Below are 26076 nucleotides of genomic sequence, written 5' to 3' on the forward strand. Positions count from 1 at the left end.
TTTTCCACCTCACTTTGTAAAATATATGGTCCTTTCTCGTCTGTATCTACTTCTTCTTCCGGTTCAACTTCTAAGGTTTCTGGCCGATTAGGTCGATCATATAGTTCTGAAATATAATTTTCCCAAATTTTCAGCACTTGCCTCTGATCTACTATTCTATTCCCCTGGGAGTCTTCGATGCCAACATTTTGAATCCCATGATTCTCTTTCCATCCTAGTTCTTTTGTCTTCATGTACATCAAATCATAACGGCCTGTTCTTTGAAATTCCATAATCTCATTACATATCTTCTCAAGATATTCCTTTTTGGCCCTGTCCGTGGCTCTTTTCAATTCATTCCTCAGTCTCCTGTATTTCCTCCTGCCTTCTTCATTGTTGACATTCTTCCATTTCCTTCGCTCCTCCATTTTACTCATCATCTCCTGTGTAACCCATGGTTTTCTTGCTATCTTCTCAACTTTACCTACCAAATCACTGATAGTATCTAACATGCATTCTTTTATATCGTTCCACTGCGCTTCAGCATTTCCGCTTTCACCTTCAATTGCACCGAGTTTCTCTTCTAGAGTCTCTTGCACGCTTTGTCTTTGAGCATATAACTTCTCCAAATCCCATCTGGGTCTGCGCTTTCGAAATCCTATAATTTTCTTCAACCTGGTTCGGAACTTGGCAACCAGCAAGTTGTGGTCAGAGTCAATGTCTGCCCCAGGAAGCGTCTTCACATCCTTCACACTGTTTCTGAATCGATGTTTCACAAGGATGTAGTCCAGCTGATGCCTCTTCCAATCCCCAGGTGCCTTCCATGTGTAAATTCTTCTCTTTGGCTTCTTGAACCAAGTGTTGGTAACAATCAATCCATTTCGTTCACAAAAGTCAATAAGCATTTGACCTCTGTGATTCCGTCTTCCTAGTCCATGTGATCCAACAATATTCTGATATGGTTCATCTCCAACAATGCTGTTCCAGTCTCCCAATATGATGCTGTTTGTGTCTCCTCTTCCATCTTCCTGAAGAATTTCTTCAATTGTGTCATACACTTTTTCCACTTCATCATCTTCATACTCTGATGTTGGCATGTACACTTGTATAATCAGTATATCTACCGGTTCCGCCTTTAACTTCAGAGCAATAATTCTGTCATTACAAGCAATCTTCTTAACAACACTCCTCACTACACTTTTATGCACCACTATTGCCACACCTCTTTCAGCCCGTTCACCTCCGGAATAATACACTGTATAATCACCGCTTCTTATTTCACCTTGTCCTTTCCACCGCACTTCGCTGACACCTAGAACAGACACTTCATTCTTCTGCATTTCCGTTTTCAAATTCTCCAATTTTCCTGCTTGATTCAAGGTCCTGACATTCCATGTTCCAATCTTGTATCCATGCTGTTTCTTCTGATCTTCGCACTTTTTCTTGTTGTAACGCCTGCATGACATTTCCTCTAGAAACATCCCCCCCCGGAGATCCGATTGGGGGAGTAGTTTACCTCCGGATTGTTTTGCCTCCAGAGGAAACATCTCGCATACATGGTATCTCTGTTTTTGGAAAGAGACTATCCAGGAAAAGTGATAATGTGGTAGTTTTTCCATTTGCTTTCCACATCGCAGTACAACAGCCGTTCAAACCACTCTGGTCACGCCTGTTGCTATACGAACTTGAACCATCTCGAGCATTATTTGCTCTGTGCTTCAAGTCGCTCATCTCGACGCTGCTTCCGGCATCAGTTTTTGGTGTCTCTCTTCGTCTGATGCCTACCCTTTGACCTGTCCAGCAAGGGAGGCTCTGCCAGTAGCTACGCTACCGCTGGTATAGCTCTCAGGGTCCTTGGCATACTCAAACCCCCTCACCACGATAAGGTGGAGACACCAACGAGGGGGATATGCATATAATTAACTTTAAATTTGTATACGTTGCTGCAACAGAAAAAAACACTGAGTAGACTAAATGCAATTACAGGTACATCGCATTGATGCTTTAATTTTATTATTGTTACGTAAAACGTATCGTACGCTGTTTGGTTCAGCACTCGGGCTGATGGTAGGAGCACATATATTTTAATGGGAATTCAGGATCTTGGACAGTAACAAATATTAGATAGGACCCGTTTCCTCATTCAGTAGTGACGATGAGACCATGCCTTTGTCTACAAAATGGCGACATCTGTCAGACTGACTACAAAATGGATGACATCGGAGAGATCTATTACATGGTGTGAAATTGGAAGGACTCTGGAAGAAACCGTAACTCGCCAATGCGATGCACTGTGTATAATTCACATATAATGGCTGATAAAAGTCGCAAATCACCTTCGAATAGCACCTCCCATATCACGATATGAACCAGATATCCCTGAGCACAAATCAGATGTGTTGCTACAGTGCCAACCTGCTCCGTTTTCTGCAAGTTTACCTTATTTTGGTAGAGAGCGAGGATCCATAGACGCGAGAGTAACACTAAAATTGGTCTCTTAGAAATGCGTGGTTAGTAAATTTAAATTTAAGAGGAAATATGGACAAGAACTTAAACAAGACTTTTATTTATAGTTTTGGTACATTTATTTTCGAAGAAGTTTGTCGTATGAAGGACGATTTAAGCACTGACGTTCCATGTCTTGACGTATCGGTCTGTGAGAGACAACTACGTTATCAACGCACGAGAGATGGGAGTGGTCCAGCCTCTGGCTGAGTTACGTAATGTTTTGTGTGGCCATAATCCGATGTGATGTTGAAGAGCAGTAATCCACACCAGGGGTGTCAAACCAGTTAATATACCGTAACGTTGTCTGGTCTTTATTTTCACATACGTGTATTTCAATTTGGTTGCTGTGGGCCAAACCGTGTTCGGATTGGTCAAGTGTAAAATTTTGGTCTGAATGCTGCAGGTGCCTTCGCACGAAACGTTCCTCCCAGGGCCGACTCTTAACCATCCTAAAACACCATTGGACACTGCCCGCTACTGAACACAATTCTGAGTCAATTCCACCCTTCTCTCGCCCTAACAAGCCTTTCCTTTAAGATTCATCTTAATACTATAACCCCTTCACCGTGTTCCGAGTGGTAGCTTTCAAAAATATGTTTCCGAAATAAAATTAAGTTTGTATTTCTTGTCTCTCCCATCCGCACACCATTCTCAATCTTGTCTTAATCTTATTGATGTACCTATTTTACTGATACTAGGTGGTTTATAGGTCTATAAAACACCTAGTTCTTTGTCAACAAAAATCATTATTTTCCTACCAAATTTATCTCTCCTAATACCAAATATTTTCAGTTTGCTTTATTTCCGAACATATGTAACTTATGATCTTCCCCCGAAGTAACAGACCATGTTTCCCAACCTCATAAAGCAAGCAGGAAAAGTGTATTCAGTTGATTTAGTGTTTTGTCGAGATCTTACGATGATAATAATTCTTGAACCGAATATAACAATGGTTTCCAGAATTCGTATTTTTGTTAATGTTGTAAGTAGCTTCATTTCTGATTTCTGTTGTTACCTAATTTCCTTATTTTGAAAAAATAAAAGTAGGATTATGAGAAATGTGGAATAGTTCAGATATTTGGGAACGACGATAACAAATCAAAACCTCATTAAGGAGGAAATTAAGAGGCGATTGAACTCGGATAACGCTTGCTACCATTCAGACCAGAACCTTTTGTCTTCTCGTCTCCTGTCTAAAAACATAAAAATTAGAATATACAAAACTATGTAATTTTGCCCGTGGATTCGTATGGGTGTGAAACTTGGTCACCGACATTACGGGAGGAAGGTAAACTGAGGGTGTTTGAGAACAGGGCGTTGAGGAGAATATTTGGACCGAAGGGAGATGAAGTGACGGGAGGTTGGAGAAAACTGAATTATGAGGAACTTAATAACTTGTACTCTTCGTCAAGTATAATTAGAATGATCAAGTCTAGGAGGAAGAGATGGGAAGGGCACGTAGCACGAATGGGGGAGAAGAGGAATGTACAGTACTGAGTATTGTTGTTGTTGAGTTGTTGAGTAGCTGCACAATTAGCGGCTTCTCAAGAAAGGCTTAGCTCCATGAGTGAGTGAGTGAGTGAGGCTTATGAGATAATCTTGCTGTCTGTGTATCAACCCCACCCCCATCAATTTTGAATGGTTGAACTAAGCTTTATGAAACTTGGTATGTATATTATGGCACTTGAGCCCATCTCAACAGCCTACCTCATAAATCCCCCCCCCAACAGTCTGTGTGTCTGTATGTAAATTACTCCTACACTTGCTAGATAGACACGTTCCCGCTGCGACGAATACACACAACAATAGGAGAATTGTTGGAGGCGTCATTTCCTATACGGTCCGTGTCGTATCAAATGAAAGTAGGCGATTAATTCTTACCAGAAGTTTACTTTTTTTACAGTATTACCAATAGTTGGATGTTTACTACAATATAAGTCGGATAGACGTAGAATTGGTTTACCTGTGCTCCTGAACATTGCACATACACTGGAGACATCTGTGTCACTGCTGGCAAGGCGTTGGCTGGGACTGTGGAGGTGGGATCCCCGTCTAGCAAATTGATCTCAATGTAGTATGCAGCAGACCATGGAAACTTCCTGACACAATACGGGCTTTGGAAACCCAACACTGGATCGTTGGCTCAGCCATTCTTTCACGATAGTTAAAAGCACAAACTGCTTTGTCAAAGTTTCGTTTTAAACTTCCCGTCCATTAAAAATATTATTGTATACGCCTTGAAAAGTTCAACGCAACTAACAGGCATGGCGACAATCAGTCACTTGATATTTCAGCTTTATCAACATAAACTGAGATGGGTTAGGTTAGCTCAAGTGGTAAGGCATCTGAACAGTACTCAGGAGTTGTCCGGCCCAATTTTTGATCAGAATATCAGCTGCGTTATGTCATCAATTCTATTAATTTCTTTCAAGAAAATGCTCGGATATCAACCTCCCTTTAAACGTGTCTCGACAAATTCCTCCTTACTTTATTTCAGTTCTGAGACTGAAAATCATCTGTAGGTAATACAGCATCAATAAACAATTTAATAACCAAATAACTATTACTAAAAACTATTAACTTATTACGGAAGAATTTCTACTTGACGATGTCTGGGATAACAACTTTTGTATATGCAAGCTGAGACGCCTTGCAGGCATCGAGTGTGCAAATGCTGGATCAAGTAATTTTGGATTTGAGGTTCTCACAACCGTGGTTATGAAGAGTACAGCTTTACATCTCAGAAAATAATAGTCTTCGAGTAATGTTGGTTGTGAGATTCTAGATTTTCAAGTTTTTGGCGTTTTCCTTTTAATTCTTATATCAAATATAAATCACTCCGTCCAATGTGACCTGTAAGCTTTTTTACTACATGAAAACTTAACACCCTTACATGTTTCGGTCTATGTGGACCATCTTCAGAGGGCAAACATCACTACAAATAGGAAACCACCATCACATAAGTTGTTTAGACGTAAAGTACGTACACTTATATGCTACAATACATAGTACACAAAATAGAACATTTCACAAACATAGCAGTTTCCTGGGAATATTTTTTTAAAAACTTTACATTCCCAGGAAACTGCTATGTTTGTGAAATGTTCTATTTTGTGTACTATGTATTGTAGCATATAAGTGTACGTACTTTACGTCTAAACAACTTTTGTGATGGTGGTTTCCTATTTGTAGTGATGTTTGCCCTCTGAAGATGGTCCACAGAGACCGAAACATGTACGGGTGTTAAGTTTTCAAGTAGTAAAAAAGCTTACACGTCACATTGGACGGAGTGATTTATATTTGTAATTGTTAGTGTGACGGATCAGAATGAAACAAATCAAAATTCTTATATCATTTCCTTGTTTTTTAACGTCAAGGGTTTCATTATTTCTTAATAATCATATTTTGGCTGTCTCACCTATTTAGGGCTTCAACCTTAAATACTCCTCTATTACAGAGCCGTCTTCAAACCCCTGAATGTTTATCGTGACAGAGAATGTAACACATTAATGATTCACAGTTGTAGGAAAATCACGAAGTCTAATTTTGGACAAGTGTTCCAAAAAGCTTGGTCGAAATCAGCTACCATCGATAATGCAGAAAGTAGATTTCGATCAGCCGGACTATTACCACAGAATCCGTGCGTTTTGTCTGATTTGGATTTTCAACACGCGAATGCCACAAGCACGTCCGTGAAGGAGCCATCGCATACAAAATCAGGACCCTCCAAAACATGAACTCCTTGAAGAGAGCCGAGTTCACTTGGACAGAGTTCATCCCAGTAGAACCCGTCCTTCCACGTTCTATTCCCTACACGAAAAACAGTTGTTTAGGTAACTAAAAGATGGATACAGTGAAGTGCAGTGTTGACTTCTGCTACGTACATACGTACATTGAGGGAGCCCGCGAAAAATATCGGGGAAAGAACGTAAAGAATGACCAGAAGAAAGATGTCCATAAGAGAAACTCAGATGCTGATGAGGTTGGCGCTGAAAACTCAGACGACGACGCAAGTTGTGGACTTTGAAATAAACAACATTACTCTCGGAATCCATCGTAATTTAGAGACTGAATACGATATATGAAATGCGCTATGTGATACCACTAGAAGTGCTTTGCTGCAAAAAGCAATGACAGATTTATTTAAGGGAAGTACATATAAGGAAGAGTTAAAGAATACAATGCAGAACCTGTATGTTACTGTCAGAAGCTTATACATATGTATTTTTTTTATTGCTAGTGAAGTGGGACTAAGTCCCTTGTACTGCGACCACTTCTGGCCTATTGTACCAGCCCCAGATGATAGGTGAGGGTGATTGTGGAGCAATTGGTTGAATGAAGATTGGCAGGGGAAACTTAAGTACTCGGAGAAAACCTGCCCCAGCGCCACTTTGCCCATTACAAATACCACTTGACCAGACCCGGGATCGAACCCAGGCCGCCGCGGTGGGAAGCCAGCGACTAACAGCTTGAGCCATGACGCGGCCATTTATACATATGTAACCAAAGCTGAACTTTTCACTAATGCGTTTCATTTCTAATGGTCCCATTCACCCCAAGTAGTGACTCTATTCACCCTATGGCTTTCAGGTGAATAGGATAATGTAGATATTTTGCATAATTCGATGCAGTGCACTAGGTTGGAATACAGTCACAATAAAAATATGTATTATTGTGGATGGGCCAGCCTTACCAAAATAGTAGGTGGATAGCTTTTGAACCACTGAGTACGCCGTACTAGCTGATTTTCTTTGTGTCCAAGTGAATCGAATTTATCCTAATGTTTAGTGGCTGTTTATATTTATCCTGAAGTATCTAGAGATTCTTGCTGAAGGTCACAACTAACATGTAGATGTTCATGCAAAATGGCGGCTGGTGTTTAGATATGCTCGGCGTCTTCGCAGAATATAACTTCTCGTTCATCCGGAAGTTCGAAAGTACATTACCTAGATAGTCTAGAATTTCACTCTGAAGATGCCCAATGTCGATGTATGCGAACAGTCTGCTTGAATGCGGCAGGCGCAGTGTCTGGATCCTGGATGCTCTTCCCTAGCATACTGTATGCTGAGCTTCACTCCACAATTGGAAACTAAAATGTCCGTGATTACGCCTTATATACAACATCTACAACATCGTAATATGTTCCCTTTTCCTGCTGTATTAGAAATATACGTTCTGGTTATTTACTTAGGGCTTGGATTTTCTGGAAAATCATTTTAGATCAAGGTGAAAACTGATATCTCGTCTCTCCATACAATTACTGTTTCGTTTAATTTTTATTGTCTTCTTCATTTTTATTTTTCGACTTCTTTTGCTACTTATTTATCAATATTTTAGACATGACATTTTCGAAATCGTCACTCTCATAGATGTACAGAAGTTTATTTTAATTCACTACGCGAATATATCGTATGGGTGTGAAACTTGGTCTCTGACATTAAGGGAAGACTGAGGGTGTTTGAGAACAGGGTTCTGAGGAGAATATCTGGACCGAAGAGAGATGAAGTGGCAGGAGGATGGAGAAAACTGCATGAGGAGGAGCTTCATAACGTGTACTCTTCTCCAAATATAACTAGAATGATCAAGTCAAGGAGGATGAGATGTCAGGGCATGTAGCACGAATGGGGAGAAGACGAATGCATATAGAATATTGGTGTGAAAGCCAGAAGGAAAGATACCACTATGAAGGCCAAGACGAAGGTGAGTGGACGATATTAAATGGATCTTAGAGAGATAGGATGGGATGGGATGGATTCGATTGATCTGGCTAAGGATAGGGACCAGTGGAGGGCTCTTGTGAACATGGTAATGAACATTCGGGTTCCGTAAAATGGGGGGAAATTCTTGAGTAGCTGCTGATTTGGCTTCTCTTCAAGAAGGGCTGAGCTCCATAAGTAAATAAGTAAGCAGGACCGCGCCATAGCTCAAGCGGTCAGTCGCTGGCTTCCCACCGCGGCTGCCCGGGTTCGATCCCGGGTGTGGTCAAATGGGATTTGTGGTGGACAAAGTGGCACTGGGGCGGGTTTTCTCTGAGTACTTCGGTTTCCCCTGCCAATCCTCATTCCACCAATTGCTCCACTAGCACCCTCACCTATCATGTGGGGCTGGTACAATAGGCCAGAAGTGGCCGCGGTAAAAGGGACTTAGTCCCACCCCACTAGCAATAAAGAAAAAGTAAGTATACGAACATATCGCCGAAGCGTAAGTAGGAAAATAAGGTTCCGACGGTAAAATTAGTTCTATGGTTTCGTAGATCGTTTCGGGAAATATTTTTGAATAACGATGGAATGTATTCGTCTCCATTTATTGAACAGGAATTATCATGCCCTTGTAGACCAATAATTCAAAATAATAATGATGATAAAAAACTTAATCTCTTATAGATTAAAATTACATATAGACAATTCTATTTTTAAAATATTAAAATTCACAATTTTATTAAGACTTTCTCTGCCTGGATATAACGTCATGTAGCTCGGTGAAATTCACACAGCTTTCTCGCTCCGTTTACGCTTTTACCCTGGAGACGGAGACGACGTGTTCCTCCGAAACATTGGTTGACTTTAACCAGACTATACGCCGTTATATCTCAGAAGGGAGAACTGTTCTTAGTCACCGCTGTGACCTCAACTCCAGTGTCGCAATATTGTGTTCACGAAATCTAACCTTTCGGTTCCGTTCAGGTGCGGAAATTCGGTCTGATGAGCATGCACTGAATGGCTCCAGAGGACACACAACCTGTCGCAGACACGTATTCATCAGGATTTTTAAACCAAGATACTTGAAATTGCAGCTGACGTTCAGGACGGGAGGGTGCAGCGTTTTGCATATTGTCGAGCTGCCATTACATCTACTGCAGTCCCGTATCCGAGTTGAGTTCGTGACCAGGGAGTGATCCTTTGTTTGATGAGAGGATTAATCTACACGACAGACTGTAGAATGTTGCGCGTTTGAGAACGGAGGGCGCCACGCTTCTGTTGGGATTCCCCGTTAATTTGTAGTCTCCTCCGGTGGTGACCTTCATTCCTAACATCTTAGAGTCTAGGAGAAAATGGAGGTCATGGATATAAAACTTCATATATAATATAAACTAAACTATAAATTATAGAATTATTAATAACAACATAAACTGATTGCTAAAGCATAGAAAACTAAGTACGTATCAGGTTTTACGATCCTAAATAGCTCAGTCGGTATAGTGACGGGCTACAGAGTGGACAGCCAGGATTAAATTCCCAACAGGGTTAATGAATTTTGTCTTCTCCCTAGAGTCCAGACCAGCACTGAGGCCCACCCACACTCCTCTCCAATGGGTGCCTTGGGATCTTTATGTAGGGGTAAAGCTGGCGGGAGGTGAAGTTAACCAATCGCCTTCATCTAGTGCAGAGATCAGGAAATGTGGACCTATAACTTTACTCTCCGATATATCTTCATAGCCTTGTGCTTAATTAATTGAGCACAAGGACAACTCTACATCTGCATAACAGAATTTGCATTTAAACCTAGAAGTAATACAGCTCAGAATAAATCTGCACACACAAACCACTTAACAATGTAATTAGTCCAAGAGAATGGAAAAACCTAAAAGCCAATGGAGCATATACGTGTATAACAACACTGTTAATAGCAATACATCGACATACTTAAGAACTGCAAAAATACTAAGCAGAGTACCTACGCCGCAAATGGAATGCAGCGCGAATAAATCCAACAACGAGAAATACTCTCAAGCAAATGTCTTCTAAAAGAGTAAATGACGACCACAATGGAAATAACATTAAGATATGAATTGATTTTGAATCCAATCTTAATTTGCTTCAAACAAAACATATGCTACACGCGATACAGAGCTTTGACATCCAGCGCAACAAATTTAGCAAGACAACACCTGATTGTGGTCGTGCATGGCCGAAATATGTAGTGAGGAAGAAGGTTGACTAGATACTGAGTCGCATTTAAGACGGAAATATACACATACGAGTACATCAGAATAAATGAGCCAATATAGGAACATGAATTTTTTTTTCCTTTAATTGATGCGCACTGGTGCCCCTTACCCCTAACTTTGCTTTGTGTAGTGGTCATAGACGGTTCCTAAAAGTATAAGCCATTGCCTATTGTACTTACTTACTCATGGAGCTGAGCCCTTCTGGAGGAGCCGCCAATTCTGCAGCTACTCAAGAATTTCCCAGAATTTTATGGAACCCGAAGGTTCATCACCGTGTTCACAAGAGCCCTCCACTGGTCCCTATCCTGAGCCAGATATATCCAATCCATACCATCCCATCCTATCTCTCTAAGATCCATTCTAATATTGTCCACCCACCTACGCCTTGGTCTTCCTTGTGGTCTCTTTCCTTCTGGCTTTCCCACCAATATCCTATACGCATTCCTCGTCTCCCCCATTCGTGCTACATGACCTGCCCACCTCATCCTCATTGCGATGTTCATTAGCTTAGGTCGTTTATCCAAGGAATCCGTTCAGGTCCGAGGCTTTGTGTTCATTTTCGTAACATAATCATTTTTTAAGGTGAGAAGTTGTTAGTCCCACGCCCAACCCCCAAGCTGGAGGGCCACCCCTTGTCGGCTGTCCGCTACTGCTTATTCAATATGTTCGCAGCTTCCCTCCAACCGCAACCTGAGGACGCGCCATGCCGTGGTGACAAGGGACCCACTTAACTTGGACAATAAGCGTTCAGTGATATAATTTGTTTCATTGTCAGAACAGTGATTGATTGCTATCTGTGTGAAGTCGTGAACATGCTTCTGTAAGTCGTCAGAATGCAATCGCTGGGTGAACTGGCTCTCCTTTAAGGCCGATGTGTAATGTAACTTTTTATGTGCAGGGGGCACTTGTGTTCTCGTCTTATGACGGTGGGCTGCAGGCAACAGAGGGGTACGCGGGTCGCATCAGCCTAGTGTCTCCGGACACCTCCTACGGACGAGGCTCCATCAACTTAACCAACATCAGGGAGTCAGATGGAGGCTGGTACGAGTGCAGCGTCTTCTTCCCCAACAGAACACCCAGCACCCGGCCCAACGGCACCTGGTTTCATCTCTCTGTGGAAGGTAACCGCGTGAGACTGTTATAATAGCACTGGCATCTCCTTGCACTTCTGAGTGAAGGGTTAACTCATAGCGCAAGAGTAGCTCTTCACTGATGATGACACCTAAAGTCGCTGTAGAATAATTGGCATTCTTGTTCTGTATTCTGGCCGCCTCTGTGGTCTAGTAGTCAGAGTTCCTGGCTACAGATACAGAGGTCCGGGTTCGATTCCCGGCACTACCATATTTTCTGGGAAGTAGTGGGTCTGGAACGGGGTCCACTCAACCTCATGAGGATAACTGAGGAGCTATTTCAAGGAAATAGCGTCTAGAAAACCGAAATTAATGGCCGTGGGGATTCGTTGCGCTGACCACGCGACACCTTCTATCTGTTAAAGTTGGAACTAACTTCGCCGACAAGCGGCGGTCGCTCGGTCGGTATAGTTCGCTTGCGGACTGAAACCACAGAGTGTGTTTTTGTTTCGTTTCTATTCCGTATTATAAAGACTCGAGCTCAAATTTCGGCCCAGAGACCTGCTATCCCGAGTTAGGTCTTTCGTGGTTTTCCTTAGTCGCTCGAAACAAATGCCGAAACAGAACCTTGACTCAGGTCCCGTCGGCTCCATTTCACGTTCCTCTTCTCATTCGACGGAATTTAGGTGAATAGGTACGTAGGACATGGTTTGCTCTGAATTTAGCGGACTCGAAATATCAGTCGGCACATTTCATATTAATTATTACCTTATATTATATTGGGAGCCTTGATAGCTCAGTCGGCATAGGGACTGGCTACTGGCTGGACGAACGAGGGGTCGGAGTTCGAGTCCCGGTAAAGACAAGAATTTTCTCCACATCGTTCACACCGGCTCTGGTGCCCACCTAACCTCCTATCCAATGGGTATCGGGGCCTCTTTCCCCGGGGGTAAAATGGACAGGGCGTCAAGCTGACCACTCACCTCCAACTAGTGTCGAGGTCAAGAAAATGCTCCTTCATGGCGTAGTGCTTAATTAGTTAAGTTAGTGCCTCTTGCATACCCCTGTGTCCCTACAAATGGCGTCTGCTGCTCTTAATGTGGTACAACATTTTGCTTGCTCGGTACCAACATCCAATCATACACAGTAGTTCGTGGACCCTTCAGATATGTCATTAACGATCTTTTAAACTGACACTGTGCAATACTTACCCAAGCGTATTCGTTATAAGATTCATCTCGTTACATCCTCTTTCTCAGGATGACGCAGAAGCTGGTATGACAGAAACTGTTGACATTGTCTTGCCGAGGAATGCGGATCTCTTTTCCTGTGACAAGGCAGATGCCAGTGTCCTCAAGTTTCATTCTCTGCCAAATTTTCTTGGCTTCATACCATACGTCAAAATGTCTTCTATAACCATTTCAAGTGAATGAACTGGAATAAAGCAGTGAAAGTGGGAAGTGAGAATAATTACTTCCTAACGATGAAAACATCTTAACTTAATAGCCACGAGACAGTGCCAGCCACACAGTAGACAGCAGTGCTCTACAGATGGTGGCGTCAGAAAACGTTTCATTCAAGACCTTTTTTTTTTCTCGATTTAGTGAGTCTTCTGTCTGCCTCAATTGTTGTTTTTCCTGCGTTATTCCAGTCAACTGAATTCCTTCAGGTTTTGCTGTCATTGAAATACTCTCATAAGTGTCTTCCTCTTCTATTCCTACAGCGCCTTCAACCTTCTGTTAGGAGTAAAACTCAATTTCAACACATACTTTTACAAGGTTCGACATTAGATTCTCTCTTTGGAACCTTAAGGACAGAAAATCCAACAGACATGAACTGCTAGTATAAAATTTCAACCATTTATTTCCTGCAGAAACTTCTTACACTTCCCTGATGTTAGAGTAGGCTCCAGATGAGCAAGACGCCACTCTCAAGCCATTAAGCCTCAGGTTTACCGACCACTCAATTCTAGGATTGACTGTTAGTGTTATTTACTTCATCTTCTCCTTTGTAAGAACTTTCATAAAACTTGTAAAAAGCAACCAGAAGTCTTCCATTTCGGAATGGCAATGCTTTCAATATACACGATTGTAACTTGCATGCAGTACAGTTCACAGGAGTTCAGTGTTTGGAAATAATCATACGTCTTGTTGATAATTCATTAAAACTGCAGATCACCTGTGCCCAGCTCTGCTAGACTCAAATTATCGTCCGTATTAAGTCCCAGATTGTTTAGCTCGTTTTCTGCTCTGCTCTTAGAAACTGTCTTTCCTCTGTAGTGTTCTTTGATTCGGTAACTCCCAGAAGCTACTCCCTAACTATGCCATTATTAAAATATTTTGCATACAGTGCAATTTGATCAGCAACACATCGATTTGGATCTATTTTCTTCATTTTCAGTGTCGTATTTCATTATTTCGGCAAATAATTTGGCATATTATGTACAGTAGTTATTGCTTTTGTTCCGATTAAGAACTTTTAAACTCAAATTTTTTGCTTATTTCAACACTTCTTCCATATCAGTTTCTAGCTTTTTATTTTTGGCTATGAACCATGCTGTACCGAAAACAAACGGCATCCGAAAGCTGCTACCTTAAATGGAACAGCAAAAACGTGTTTAACGTTTTGGTTACTTGATGCACGGAAATTAGAACACACACTGTATTTCGCTGCTTCACTGTTAATATCGTATTCTAACCACTAAATCCCTTCCACTCAGTTGCAACGAATTTTTTTTCCTACAATAACGGGCACGCGGTAGCGTAGTTGGTTGAGGAACTATGTTACAAGCCTGAAGGTCGCGGGTTCGAGTCCTGATGAGGTAGATTTTTTCAATTGACCTAATTCTTCTAGCCGCGCTATGGCCCTGGGGTCGACTCAGCCTCTAACAGAAATGAGTACCAGGAATCTTCCTGGGAGGTAAAGGGCGGCCGTCGCGTAAGGCTGACAACCTTACTGTCATCTGTGAGCCGATTGTCTAGATAATGTGGGACCCTCAACGTCTCACAACCCTGTGGGCCTCCATGGACTGTTACAGGGCTAGCTTTGCCTCTTCTTTTTTACCTTTACCATAACGTTGACCAGAATTGTGAAGAATATTCGGTGACCATAGGCAAACTAGTTGAAGGCATAACTGAGTTGCCTCTCTCCAGGCAGTAAAGTCTAAGAACCTTGGGCAAGCAAGCGAAAGGATTTTTCAACCCCTGGCCATGACAATAACATAGATATAGTGCTATGTCTCTTTCCCGGTTAAAATAGTATGTTGAGACATATTTTATGTAGGTGCTTGTGTATGCAAATGGCTTATCTCAACTCACCACCCTCTCCTCAGGCATATGTAATGTTGTGAGATGTGAGTATGAGAATGCTATGTCCTGTGATATGTGATCCCCTGCAATCTAATAGAAGCTTCCGACGTTTCGGAGAAACAATCCATGTTCAGCACTCTGCTTGCTGGAATTCTTCAGCCTCGAATATGTCAGACTGGGTCCTCTTGGTATGTCGGCCATTTCCTGGCCTATTGTACCAGCCCCGGCTGATAGATGTGGGTCGAGCAGTCGGTGGAATGAGAATTTGCAGGGGAAACCTAAGTTTTCGGAGGAAACCTGTCCCAGTGCAACTTTTTCAACCACAATTTCCACATGACCTGGTTTGGGATCGAACCCTGGCATCCATCATTCGACACCGGCGACTGACCGCCTGAGCTATTGTACGGCCAATGGAAGGGTTTAAATCCCGTCTTCTCTGCCGTGTATCATTCCACAAACTGCTCCATGTTCATTAATCATCGTATCATCATCTCAATACTGACAGCGTCGATAAATAACCAACCTAAAAGATAAAATAAAAATGTATAGAGTATGTAATAATACTGTATTCTGGCAGTAGGTTATTATTATTATTATTATTATTATTAGTAGTAGTAGTAGTAGTAGTAGTATTGTCATCATCACCATCATCATCATCGTCGACCATTGACTGTTGAGCTCAGCACGTAAATAAAGGAAGAACTGAATTGCATTATTATTATTATTATTATTATTATTATAGCAAAAGTAACAATTTGGTAAAAATCTGCAAAAATTACACATAAACATACTTTTCTCCACACACAAACCTATTCCGTTGGGTACATATAACAATAGAAAGGTGTAAAGTAAGTAAGTAAATAAAGTTGTCCCTGTGCTTAACTAATTAAGTACTACGCAATGAAGGCATATGGACAAATGGATGTATAGATCCACGTTTTATTGACCTCGGCACTAGCTTGAGGTGAGTGGTCAGCTTCACTCCCCGTCCGCTTTTCCCCCCGAGAAAGAGCCCCCGGTGCCCATTGGGTAGGAAGTTTGGTGGACCCCAGGGTCCGTCTGGACGAATTGGGGAAGAGATATCTCTTCAACCTACCGGGACTCGAACTCAGACCTCTCGGTCGTCCAGCCCGTAGCAAGTCACTATACCGACTGCCCTCTCCCGGCTCTCACAAAATATGTACGAGTACATGTTTTAAACAAAGCAATTGACTGGGATGCATTCTCGAAAAGTTTCTACTTCGTGAGAGCTCAGAATATAACTAATAATAATAATAATAATAATATAACAACAACGATGACGACAGCAACAACAAAGAATCGTTGCCGTTCTGAGGTTCTCACAGCGGTGACTGTGACTGTGACTGTGACTGTGTTCTAGAATGCTATGCCGTGTCGTCGGAAAGCAGCATGTTCCCCGAAACGTCGGTACAGCACGGCATCACATCCCAGAGATAGTAATGTTACATCTTTTGCAGGCGGCACTCTGCTCACCATTCCACCCATTAATCAAACGACGCTGGCAGGGGAAACGGCACAGTTTACGTGTGTCTCTAAGGACAAAGACGCGGTCGTCACGTGGTACAAAGATGGCGTACAGCTGAGCAACATCCCGGACTTGAACAACCGCGCTTCTACTAGCAATGGCTCGCTCATCATCTCACCAACAGACGTGACTGATCCTGGAGAATATTCTTGCGCCGTCAAAAACTCTCGAGGGGACAAACAGACAGCGAGTGCTTATCTGAACGTTCAGTGTGAGTACAAGCGCTTGACCGTTTCAATGCACACATTAGCTTCGCTGTATAAATGCATGTATGGCAACTGGAAACAGGCCTTGTCATTACAAAGGAGTAACGCTGCGCCGGAGTCTGTTATGGGTCTCTTGAAGGCAAATTTATGGATAGAGAACTGTAGATTAAAGGCATACTCGAAAAAGAAAATAGAAATATATGTCGTATGCCTTCTTTACGAATGAATATCTCATTGGCTGTATGTTGTAAGCAGAGCCATTTTGTCATATAATTAATTTCACTTTAGCTCACATAGTTAAAACATATTTCAGTGTTTTTAAAGAACATACGGTGTATTAAACAAAGAAGATTTCAATTAGGTCCACATTTTATGCCAAAAGAAATTTTTAGTCCAATTTTGAATTTTAAATAAAGTGTAGTTAATATTCGTCAAACTGGGACACTAACCATTATCTGATGATTAGGAAAGTGGTTAGAGGCTGTCAGAAAAATAGAAATACGTTGTATATAATAGAGAGAAGATACACAATGTGGAATTCAAAGAAGAGTATCTACTCAACTTTGTAGCACTGAGACATCAGTAGGATTCGGGAACGTATTGGAGAGAATATCAAAAGTTCAGTAAAAGTGATACTGTGTTGTTACAAGTTAAAATATGTAAAAGTTAAAATATAGCTTGAGAAAAACAGACAAAATTTACTAGGTCGGGAGATGGATGGTAATTGCTATACATGCAGGCTTAAGCCAAACGAATAGAGGAAACGCCACACGGCAAGACGTCAAACTAGAAAATACTGCGGGACTAACTCGTACGTACTAACTCTTGGGAAAAGAACATCTGTTGGAAGACGTTCACCGAATTTAATGGACTCCTGAATGTAATGCGTCCCTATTTTGAATGGTCGAAGCAGGAAAGAAACTATGTTTATATGTGAGTAGTACAATATTTGTAGCATGTGTGTAAACACAGAACACAACTATCGATATATTAAAACATTTATGAACAGACCTCCTCTGTGGTCTAGTAGTCAGATATCCTGACTACAGATCCACAGGTCCATGTTCGATTCCCGGCTCTACCCGATTTTCTCAGAAGTACTGGGTCTGGAACGGGGTCCACTCATCCTTGTGAAGATAATTGAGGAGCTATTTCAAGAAAATAGCAGCTCCGGTCTAAAAAACCGAAATTAACGGCCGTGGGGATTCGTTGCGCTGACCACGCGACACCCTCTATCCGCTAAAGTTGGCACTAACTTCGCCGACAAGCGGCGGTCGCTCGGTCGGTATAGTTCGCTTGCGGAGTACAGGCCACGGAGTTTGTTTATTGTGTTTCATCATGAAAGTAATGAGTCGATTTTAATAAATAAGTATTTCGGGAGGAGAGATTTTTTCTAATATACATAACAAAACTGAACGTACTTGAATACAACACTCAATCACATTTTCCAGAAGTATTTCAACGAGAAGTGTGCATTATATTCTGGAAAGTTCTGTGGCTTATTGGTGGTCACTTGCTTGGCTAGTTGGCTGATTACTTTATCGGCGTCTGAAGCCTCTATTTGCTTCCATGTATTTTCTGAAATCATTCCAACGTTGAGCGATGTTTTTACAGATAAGGCGAAGGTGGTGAAGTCGCTCTCTGAGGTGTACCTACCTTACGGACGCTCGGGAATCCTGGACTGTCATTTCCTGTCAAACCCACCGCTCACCAACATCCGCTGGGAGAAAGATGGATTCCTCTTCGACCCCTACAACGTACCCGGGGTCTTCTACCGTAAGAACGGTTCACTTTACTTCACCAAGGTACTGGAAATCACAGACTCTAATGCTAAAGGTCACCTGAAGACTCTGATAAAGGAAAAATGTCCCCACTTTTGTACACAATCAGCCAGATTCCGTCCAGAAATATTTTCCTTTCTCTTTTGAGCTACTTCGGGTGTTACTAAACTTCACGAAATATATTGCTTGAAAAATCGAATTTAATCTTTAAAAAATCAATAATTTATTTCGACACTAACTCCCGACCTCCATCAGCATTATACATTATAATAAAGGAAAATGTGAGAACCTCAACATCTCACAAACCTATGGGTCTCCACGGCCTGTTACAGGGATACCTTCACTTTACGCTTTACTACAAAGGTAAAGTTATCCTTGTGCTTAACTAATTAAGCACTATGCCATGAAGGCGTATGGGGGAGTGAGTGTATAAATTCACATTTTCTTGACCTCGACACTAGTTGGAGGTGAGCGGTCAGCTTCACGTCCCGACCGCTTTACCCCTGGGAAAGACCCCCCGATACCCATTTCCTAGGAGATTGGGTGGAACCCAGAGCAGGTTTGTACTTTATATACCGTATTTACGCATGTATAGACCGCACATTTTTTGCCAAAAATTCAAGAGGAAAACTGGGATGCGGCTTATATTCAAAATATTCGAAATCACACTTCATTTAAAAAAAATTAACGTTGCCAAATTTCGGAATAATTTCTACTCCTGAAATAATATTCCAAGAAAATTATTTTTCCTATAATTTCTGTCTGAAAATTGTGCCGCGGCCTATACACGCACGTGGCCTATACATGCGTAAATACGGTATTATACCATAAAATATTGTGTATACTCCTAATTCGTTTACCACTTCAAGATACGTATTTCGAAACCACTGAGTAACCGCCACTTCCGGATTTAAGTAGTAGCTTTCGGAAACATCTGTATATCAGGAGAAAAAATTTGCCCTTTGTATTTTATTGTAAGTTACGTTTTGTATAGGTGTAAAATTTTATTTATGGCTCTCTGTTGATTGTAGACCCTACCGATATAGTACATCTACTTCTATGAGAAGATGTCTCTATTTAATTGTTCCATGTCCTTTACGTGAAGTTTTGAGGCCGTGCCATAGCTCGGGGTGTTCGTCGCCTGCTTCCCACCGTGACGGCTCGGGTTCGAGCCTAGGTCAGGTCACGTGTGTTTTGTGCCAGACAAAGTGGCATTGGGCAAGTTTCGTCTGAATACTACGGTTTCCTTGCCAGTTATCATTCCACTAAATCATCTATCATCCGGGGCTGGTACAATAAGCCAGTTAAGGTTCGGCCTCACAGAGCGCTACGCTATGTTCGCTACGTACGCTGTGTACACTCTGCGACGCACCTAACGTAGGGAACATAGCGTACGTAGCGTACGGAAGTCTGTGTGGCCAGTCACATTGGCAATAAAGGGAGATATTTTTCTGTTCGTATAGCGAACATAGCGTACGTAGCGTGCGTCGCGTACGTAGCGCTCTGTGTGGCCGAACCATTAGTGGCTGACGTACCAAGTGGACTCAGTCTCACCCCACCCCCCACTAAAGAAAACTACATGAAGTTGTAAATGTATCCATACGAAGTGAATGGATGTTTGCCTCATCTGTACCGGCTTTCGATGCCGCTGAAATGCTAATAGATTGCTTAATCAGTGTGGTTATTATGTCTCATTAATATTGCCATTATCTGGAATAAACTAAAACTACACATAAAGCTCAACAAGGCAGATTGTCATAATCTTGCTTCACACTCGAATCACCTTTCCATGTGTTCGTTTGTTTGCCTTTATTATCTTATAGTTTATGTAAACCTTGGAATGAATCGAGGAAGGAATGAAAGAAAGAAACAGAAAAAATTAGAGGCAAATGGAATTCAGAAATATTGAAAGAAACTGAAAAAAAATACAAAGGCGAAGACAAAGGATGGAGGAAAGAAAGGGAAGAGAAAGAAAAGGGAAAGAAAGCGAGCGAATTTAAGAAACTTTGGAGGCTGAAAAGAGGAGAAACCTGTATTTTTCACCGTGATGTTGCTTATGACAGAGCATGAAGTGTAATATACCGAGCGTCAAGGCTTCTCTCAATTAGCTCAAATGTTTGTAACTGACAGGGCTGCACAAGCAAATCCTCACTGAACACAGGAACATGTTGCAGGTGAACGAGTCTCACAGCGGTCGCTACACATGCACGCCAGGAAACGAACTCGGAACGGAGGGCCCCTCGCCCCCCATCAACGTGATCGTGCAGCGACCCCCTATGTTCACGATCGTGCCCCACAACCTGTACCTCAGGAAGTCGGGCGAGACTCTCGAGATGCCTTGCGACGCCGTCGACGGGGACGACAACCACAAACCCAAAATCGCCTGGTTGAGGGTGAGCAGCCACCACACACAGAACAGCGTAACAAAGTCAACCCCCCAGTTTAGCATAAATAATCCAATTATTTATATTTATTTACATGGTTCGGCCCTTCGGGGCCATCTTCAGGCGCTAAACAGTAAGAGGAACTTGCTGTAGAGTTGCTGTGGATCTAAGTGCAAAACACTCTATGGCGCTGTACGTATCAACAGCACATTCATCATTCATGAACCGTCCTTTCATTCGACGCCGTAGAGTCTAGCTACTGTTAGCATTAAAGAATACTCCATAAAAGAAAAATAAGCATTGGATGAAGAGTAGTTATTGTGAAGCTCCTCTTTATGTAATCATCTCTGTCCTCCTGTTTCCTCTTTCTTAGGCCCAAATTTTCTTCCGATCCTTCTGCTTGCATACATTTTCACTGTATGCTCTTCTCTCAGATAATATAAAGCAAGTTTCACAGATACGTACAGCAAGAGTTAAGTTACAAGATCCACACTGTATTTATTATCATTGTTCTCTGCTTTTTGTGCAGACATTCTTCCGTTTGACGATGTCACAAACTGAAACACTGCTGACATATTCTTAGGCAACAGAGCCCCTCTAAATGAGATTATAAACTTGCGTTGCCCACGAATATTTCCCTCTAAACCTGTGCGAAATTTATGAGAAACTGGCTTTGCGCCTTCTATAGATATTTCGCTTTGCACCAGTCAAATTCCGGTTACATAGATAACTTACGGAGATCATTATCATCGTCATCATCAATATAAAAGCAGCCCTTTACGCCATAGCCTTTCTTAGAAAATTCTGTCAGATTACATCCGGTTTTTATATCTTTGGATATCCCAACAATAATGTTTTCACTCAGCAAGGTCGTCAGCCTTAAGTCCAACCCCCAAACTGCAGGGCCACTTACGGAGATACAAAGTAATACTGGAGTAATGACGGCGATCTTGCTTGTATATCATCATTCTTTGAAGAACTACACTGAACAACAAAGTCAAAGAAACTGGTGCTATAAAACCCTCCATAATGACATTAAAATAATTACACCATTTTTCATTTTCACTGTTCACGTTGTGTACAGATTCCCGATCAACATGCATAGTAAAATGCCTACTAAGGGTTCTATAGCCATAAACGCTTGAGTCCCATTTAATAGAATCAGAAGGTGTTACCCCATTTCATGTAAGCATCAATTTCCACGCTCTCCCTGTGTTCACGTAGCAGATATGGGAGAGTCATCTGTTTTGTGTCCCATATATAATTCGGAAAATTACAGCTACAACAGGAAACAATTTCTATGCTGTATTTACTGGACCTGTTTGCATGTTATGATTTCCAAAGGAGCTATACTTTATTAAGAACCTGTCTGTAAGGTAATTTGTTGATTTCCGTTTCTGCAATATTTAAATGCTTAATGTGCAGGGACTAACACATTCCCAAAGTAAAAGTAAAAAAAAAATGAAAGTAGAGCTATTCCTGTAACAGGCTGTGAAGGTCCATAGGGTCGTGAGACGTTGAGGGTCCCACATTATCTAAACAATCGGCTCAAATATGGCGGTAAGAGCCCTACGCGCCGGCCGCGCTTTACTCCCCAGGAAAATTATTTAATTAATTCCTGGTACTTATTTCTGTTAGAGGGTGAGTCAACCCCAGGACCACAGTGCGGCCGGAAGGATTAGGTCAATTGAAAAAAATCCAATGACGTCATCGGGACTTGAACCCGCGACCTTCCGGCTTGTAGCATAGTGCCCCCACATTCCTACAGTACTGCTTCAATTTCGTCTCGATGTATGAAGGCCTGAACGCGAGAGTACGAGGTCTGTTGCTGCAGACGAAATATTGTGAAATCGGTTAGGCCTTTCTTTGCCTTTGCAGAAAGATAGTTTGGCGCTTCCACTGGACAGGATAAAGATGCAGAATGGCAATCTGACTATTAAGAACCTGAGGGACAGCGATCGGGGTCTGTACCAGTGCGTCGCGTCCAACGAGGCTGCCACAATCTCGTCCGACACTGAGATTATGATCGACAACGTGGCGCCACGCGCGCCCTACAACCTCTCAGCCACAAGCAACGAGAATTCCGTCACGCTTACATGGGTACCAGGGTTCGAGCGCCCAAAAGTGGAGTACAGCGTATGGTGAGTACCAGTGTAAACATGATCACTGTAGAGTACAGCGTCTAGTGAGTGCTCACTGTGATCAGAGTCACTGTGCAGTGCAGCATCTAGTGAGTAGCCCTACTGCTGTGATCAGAGTCACTGTGCAGTGCAGCATCTCGTGAGTAAGCCTACTGCTGTGATCAGAGTCACTGTGCAGTGCAGCATCTCGTGAGTAAGCCTACTGCTGTGATCAGAGTCACTGTGCAGTGCAGCATCTCGTGAGTAAGCCTACTGCTGTGATCAGAGTCACTGTGCAGTGCAGCATCTCGTGAGTAAGCCTACTGCTGTGATCAGAGTCACTGTGCAGTGCAGCATCTCGTGAGTAAGCCTACTGCTGTGATCAGAGTCACTGTGCAGTGCAGCATCTCGTGAGTAAGCCTACTGCTGTGATCAGAGTCACTGTGCAGTGCAGCATCTCGTGAGTAAGCCTACTGCTGTGATCAGAGTCACTGTGCAGTGCAGCATCTCGTGAGTAAGCCTACTGCTGTGATCAGAGTCACTGTGCAGTGCAGCATCTCGTGAGTAAGCCTACTGCTGTGATCAGAGTCACTGTGCAGTGCAGCATCTCGTGAGTAAGCCTACTGCTGTGATCAGAGTCACTGTGCAGTGCAGCATCTCGTGAGTAAGCCTACTGCTGTGATCAGAGTCACTGTGCAGTGCAGCATCTCGTGAGTAAGCCTACTGCTGTGATCAGAGTCACTGTGCAGTGCAGCATCTCGTGAGTAAGCCTACTGCTGTGATCAGAGTCACTGTGCAGTGCAGCATCTCGTGAGTAAGCCTACTGCTGTGATCAGAGTCACTGTGCAGTGCAGCATCTCGTGAGTAAGCCTACTGCTGTGATCAGAGTCACTGTGCAGTGCAGCATCTCGTGAGTAAGCCTACTGCTGTGATCAGAGTCACTGTGCAGTGCAGCATCTCGTGAGTAAGCCTACTGCTGTGATCAGAGTCACTGTGCAGTGCAGCATCTCGTGAGTAAGCCTACTGCTGTGATCAGAGTCACTGTGCAGTGCAGCATCTCGTGAGTAAGCCTACTGCTGTGATCAGAGTCACTGTGCAGTGCAGCATCTCGTGAGTAAGCCTACTGCTGTGATCAGAGTCACTGTGCAGTGCAGCATCTCGTGAGTAAGCCTACTGCTGTGATCAGAGTCACTGTGCAGTGCAGCATCTCGTGAGTAAGCCTACTGCTGTGATCAGAGTCACTGTGCAGTGCAGCATCTCGTGAGTAAGCCTACTGCTGTGATCAGAGTCACTGTGCAGTGCAGCATCTCGTGAGTAAGCCTACTGCTGTGATCAGAGTCACTGTGCAGTGCAGCATCTCGTGAGTAAGCCTACTGCTGTGATCAGAGTCACTGTGCAGTGCAGCATCTCGTGAGTAAGCCTACTGCTGTGATCAGAGTCACTGTGCAGTGCAGCATCTCGTGAGTAAGCCTACTGCTGTGATCAGAGTCACTGTGCAGTGCAGCATCTCGTGAGTAAGCCTACTGCTGTGATCAGAGTCACTGTGCAGTGCAGCATCTCGTGAGTAAGCCTACTGCTGTGATCAGAGTCACTGTGCAGTGCAGCATCTCGTGAGTAAGCCTACTGCTGTGATCAGAGTCACTGTGCAGTGCAGCATCTCGTGAGTAAGCCTACTGCTGTGATCAGAGTCACTGTGCAGTGCAGCATCTCGTGAGTAAGCCTACTGCTGTGATCAGAGTCACTGTGCAGTGCAGCATCTCGTGAGTAAGCCTACTGCTGTGATCAGAGTCACTGTGCAGTGCAGCATCTCGTGAGTAAGCCTACTGCTGTGATCAGAGTCACTGTGCAGTGCAGCATCTCGTGAGTAAGCCTACTGCTGTGATCAGAGTCACTGTGCAGTGCAGCATCTCGTGAGTAAGCCTACTGCTGTGATCAGAGTCACTGTGCAGTGCAGCATCTCGTGAGTAAGCCTACTGCTGTGATCAGAGTCACTGTGCAGTGCAGCATCTCGTGAGTAAGCCTACTGCTGTGATCAGAGTCACTGTGCAGTGCAGCATCTCGTGAGTAAGCCTACTGCTGTGATCAGAGTCACTGTGCAGTGCAGCATCTCGTGAGTAAGCCTACTGCTGTGATCAGAGTCACTGTGCAGTGCAGCATCTCGTGAGTAAGCCTACTGCTGTGATCAGAGTCACTGTGCAGTGCAGCATCTCGTGAGTAAGCCTACTGCTGTGATCAGAGTCACTGTGCAGTGCAGCATCTCGTGAGTAAGCCTACTGCTGTGATCAGAGTCACTGTGCAGTGCAGCATCTCGTGAGTAAGCCTACTGCTGTGATCAGAGTCACTGTGCAGTGCAGCATCTCGTGAGTAAGCCTACTGCTGTGATCAGAGTCACTGTGCAGTGCAGCATCTCGTGAGTAAGCCTACTGCTGTGATCAGAGTCACTGTGCAGTGCAGCATCTCGTGAGTAAGCCTACTGCTGTGATCAGAGTCACTGTGCAGTGCAGCATCTCGTGAGTAAGCCTACTGCTGTGATCAGAGTCACTGTGCAGTGCAGCATCTCGTGAGTAAGCCTACTGCTGTGATCAGAGTCACTGTGCAGTGCAGCATCTCGTGAGTAAGCCTACTGCTGTGATCAGAGTCACTGTGCAGTGCAGCATCTCGTGAGTAAGCCTACTGCTGTGATCAGAGTCACTGTGCAGTGCAGCATCTCGTGAGTAAGCCTACTGCTGTGATCAGAGTCACTGTGCAGTGCAGCATCTCGTGAGTAAGCCTACTGCTGTGATCAGAGTCACTGTGCAGTGCAGCATCTCGTGAGTAAGCCTACTGCTGTGATCAGAGTCACTGTGCAGTGCAGCATCTCGTGAGTAAGCCTACTGCTGTGATCAGAGTCACTGTGCAGTGCAGCATCTCGTGAGTAAGCCTACTGCTGTGATCAGAGTCACTGTGCAGTGCAGCATCTCGTGAGTAAGCCTACTGCTGTGATCAGAGTCACTGTGCAGTGCAGCATCTCGTGAGTAAGCCTACTGCTGTGATCAGAGTCACTGTGCAGTGCAGCATCTAGTGAGTAGGCCTACTGCTGTGATCAGGGTCACTGTGCAGTGCAGCACATAGTGAGTAGGCCTACTGGTGTGATCAGAGTCACTGTGCAGTGCAGCATCTAGTGAGTAGGCCTACTGGTGTGAACAAGGACACTGTATAATGTCTGATGAGTACTAAGTGTGAACAG

The 26076-nt window shown here is 43.2% G+C and overlaps 1 protein-coding gene across 2 annotated transcripts in view; it reads left to right on the forward strand.

Annotated features, from left to right (window-relative positions):
- LOC111872524 (protein borderless) overlaps nt 1-26076 on the forward strand; it is a 56951-nt gene that overhangs the window by 13063 nt on the left and 17812 nt on the right. For both annotated transcript variants that reach the window (XM_023866528.1, XM_023866529.2), the window contains 5 exons: nt 11334-11556; nt 16292-16570; nt 18180-18370; nt 20521-20739; nt 22609-22871. In XM_023866528.1, the coding sequence (XP_023722296.1) occupies nt 11334-11556; nt 16292-16570; nt 18180-18370; nt 20521-20739; nt 22609-22871 (1175 nt within the window). The remainder of the gene's footprint in view (nt 1-11333; nt 11557-16291; nt 16571-18179; nt 18371-20520; nt 20740-22608; nt 22872-26076) is intronic.

This window comes from Cryptotermes secundus, unplaced genomic scaffold (genome assembly GCF_002891405.2).
Source record: "Cryptotermes secundus unplaced genomic scaffold, Csec_1.0 scaffold537, whole genome shotgun sequence".
Lineage (NCBI taxonomy): Eukaryota > Metazoa > Arthropoda > Insecta > Blattodea > Kalotermitidae > Cryptotermes > Cryptotermes secundus.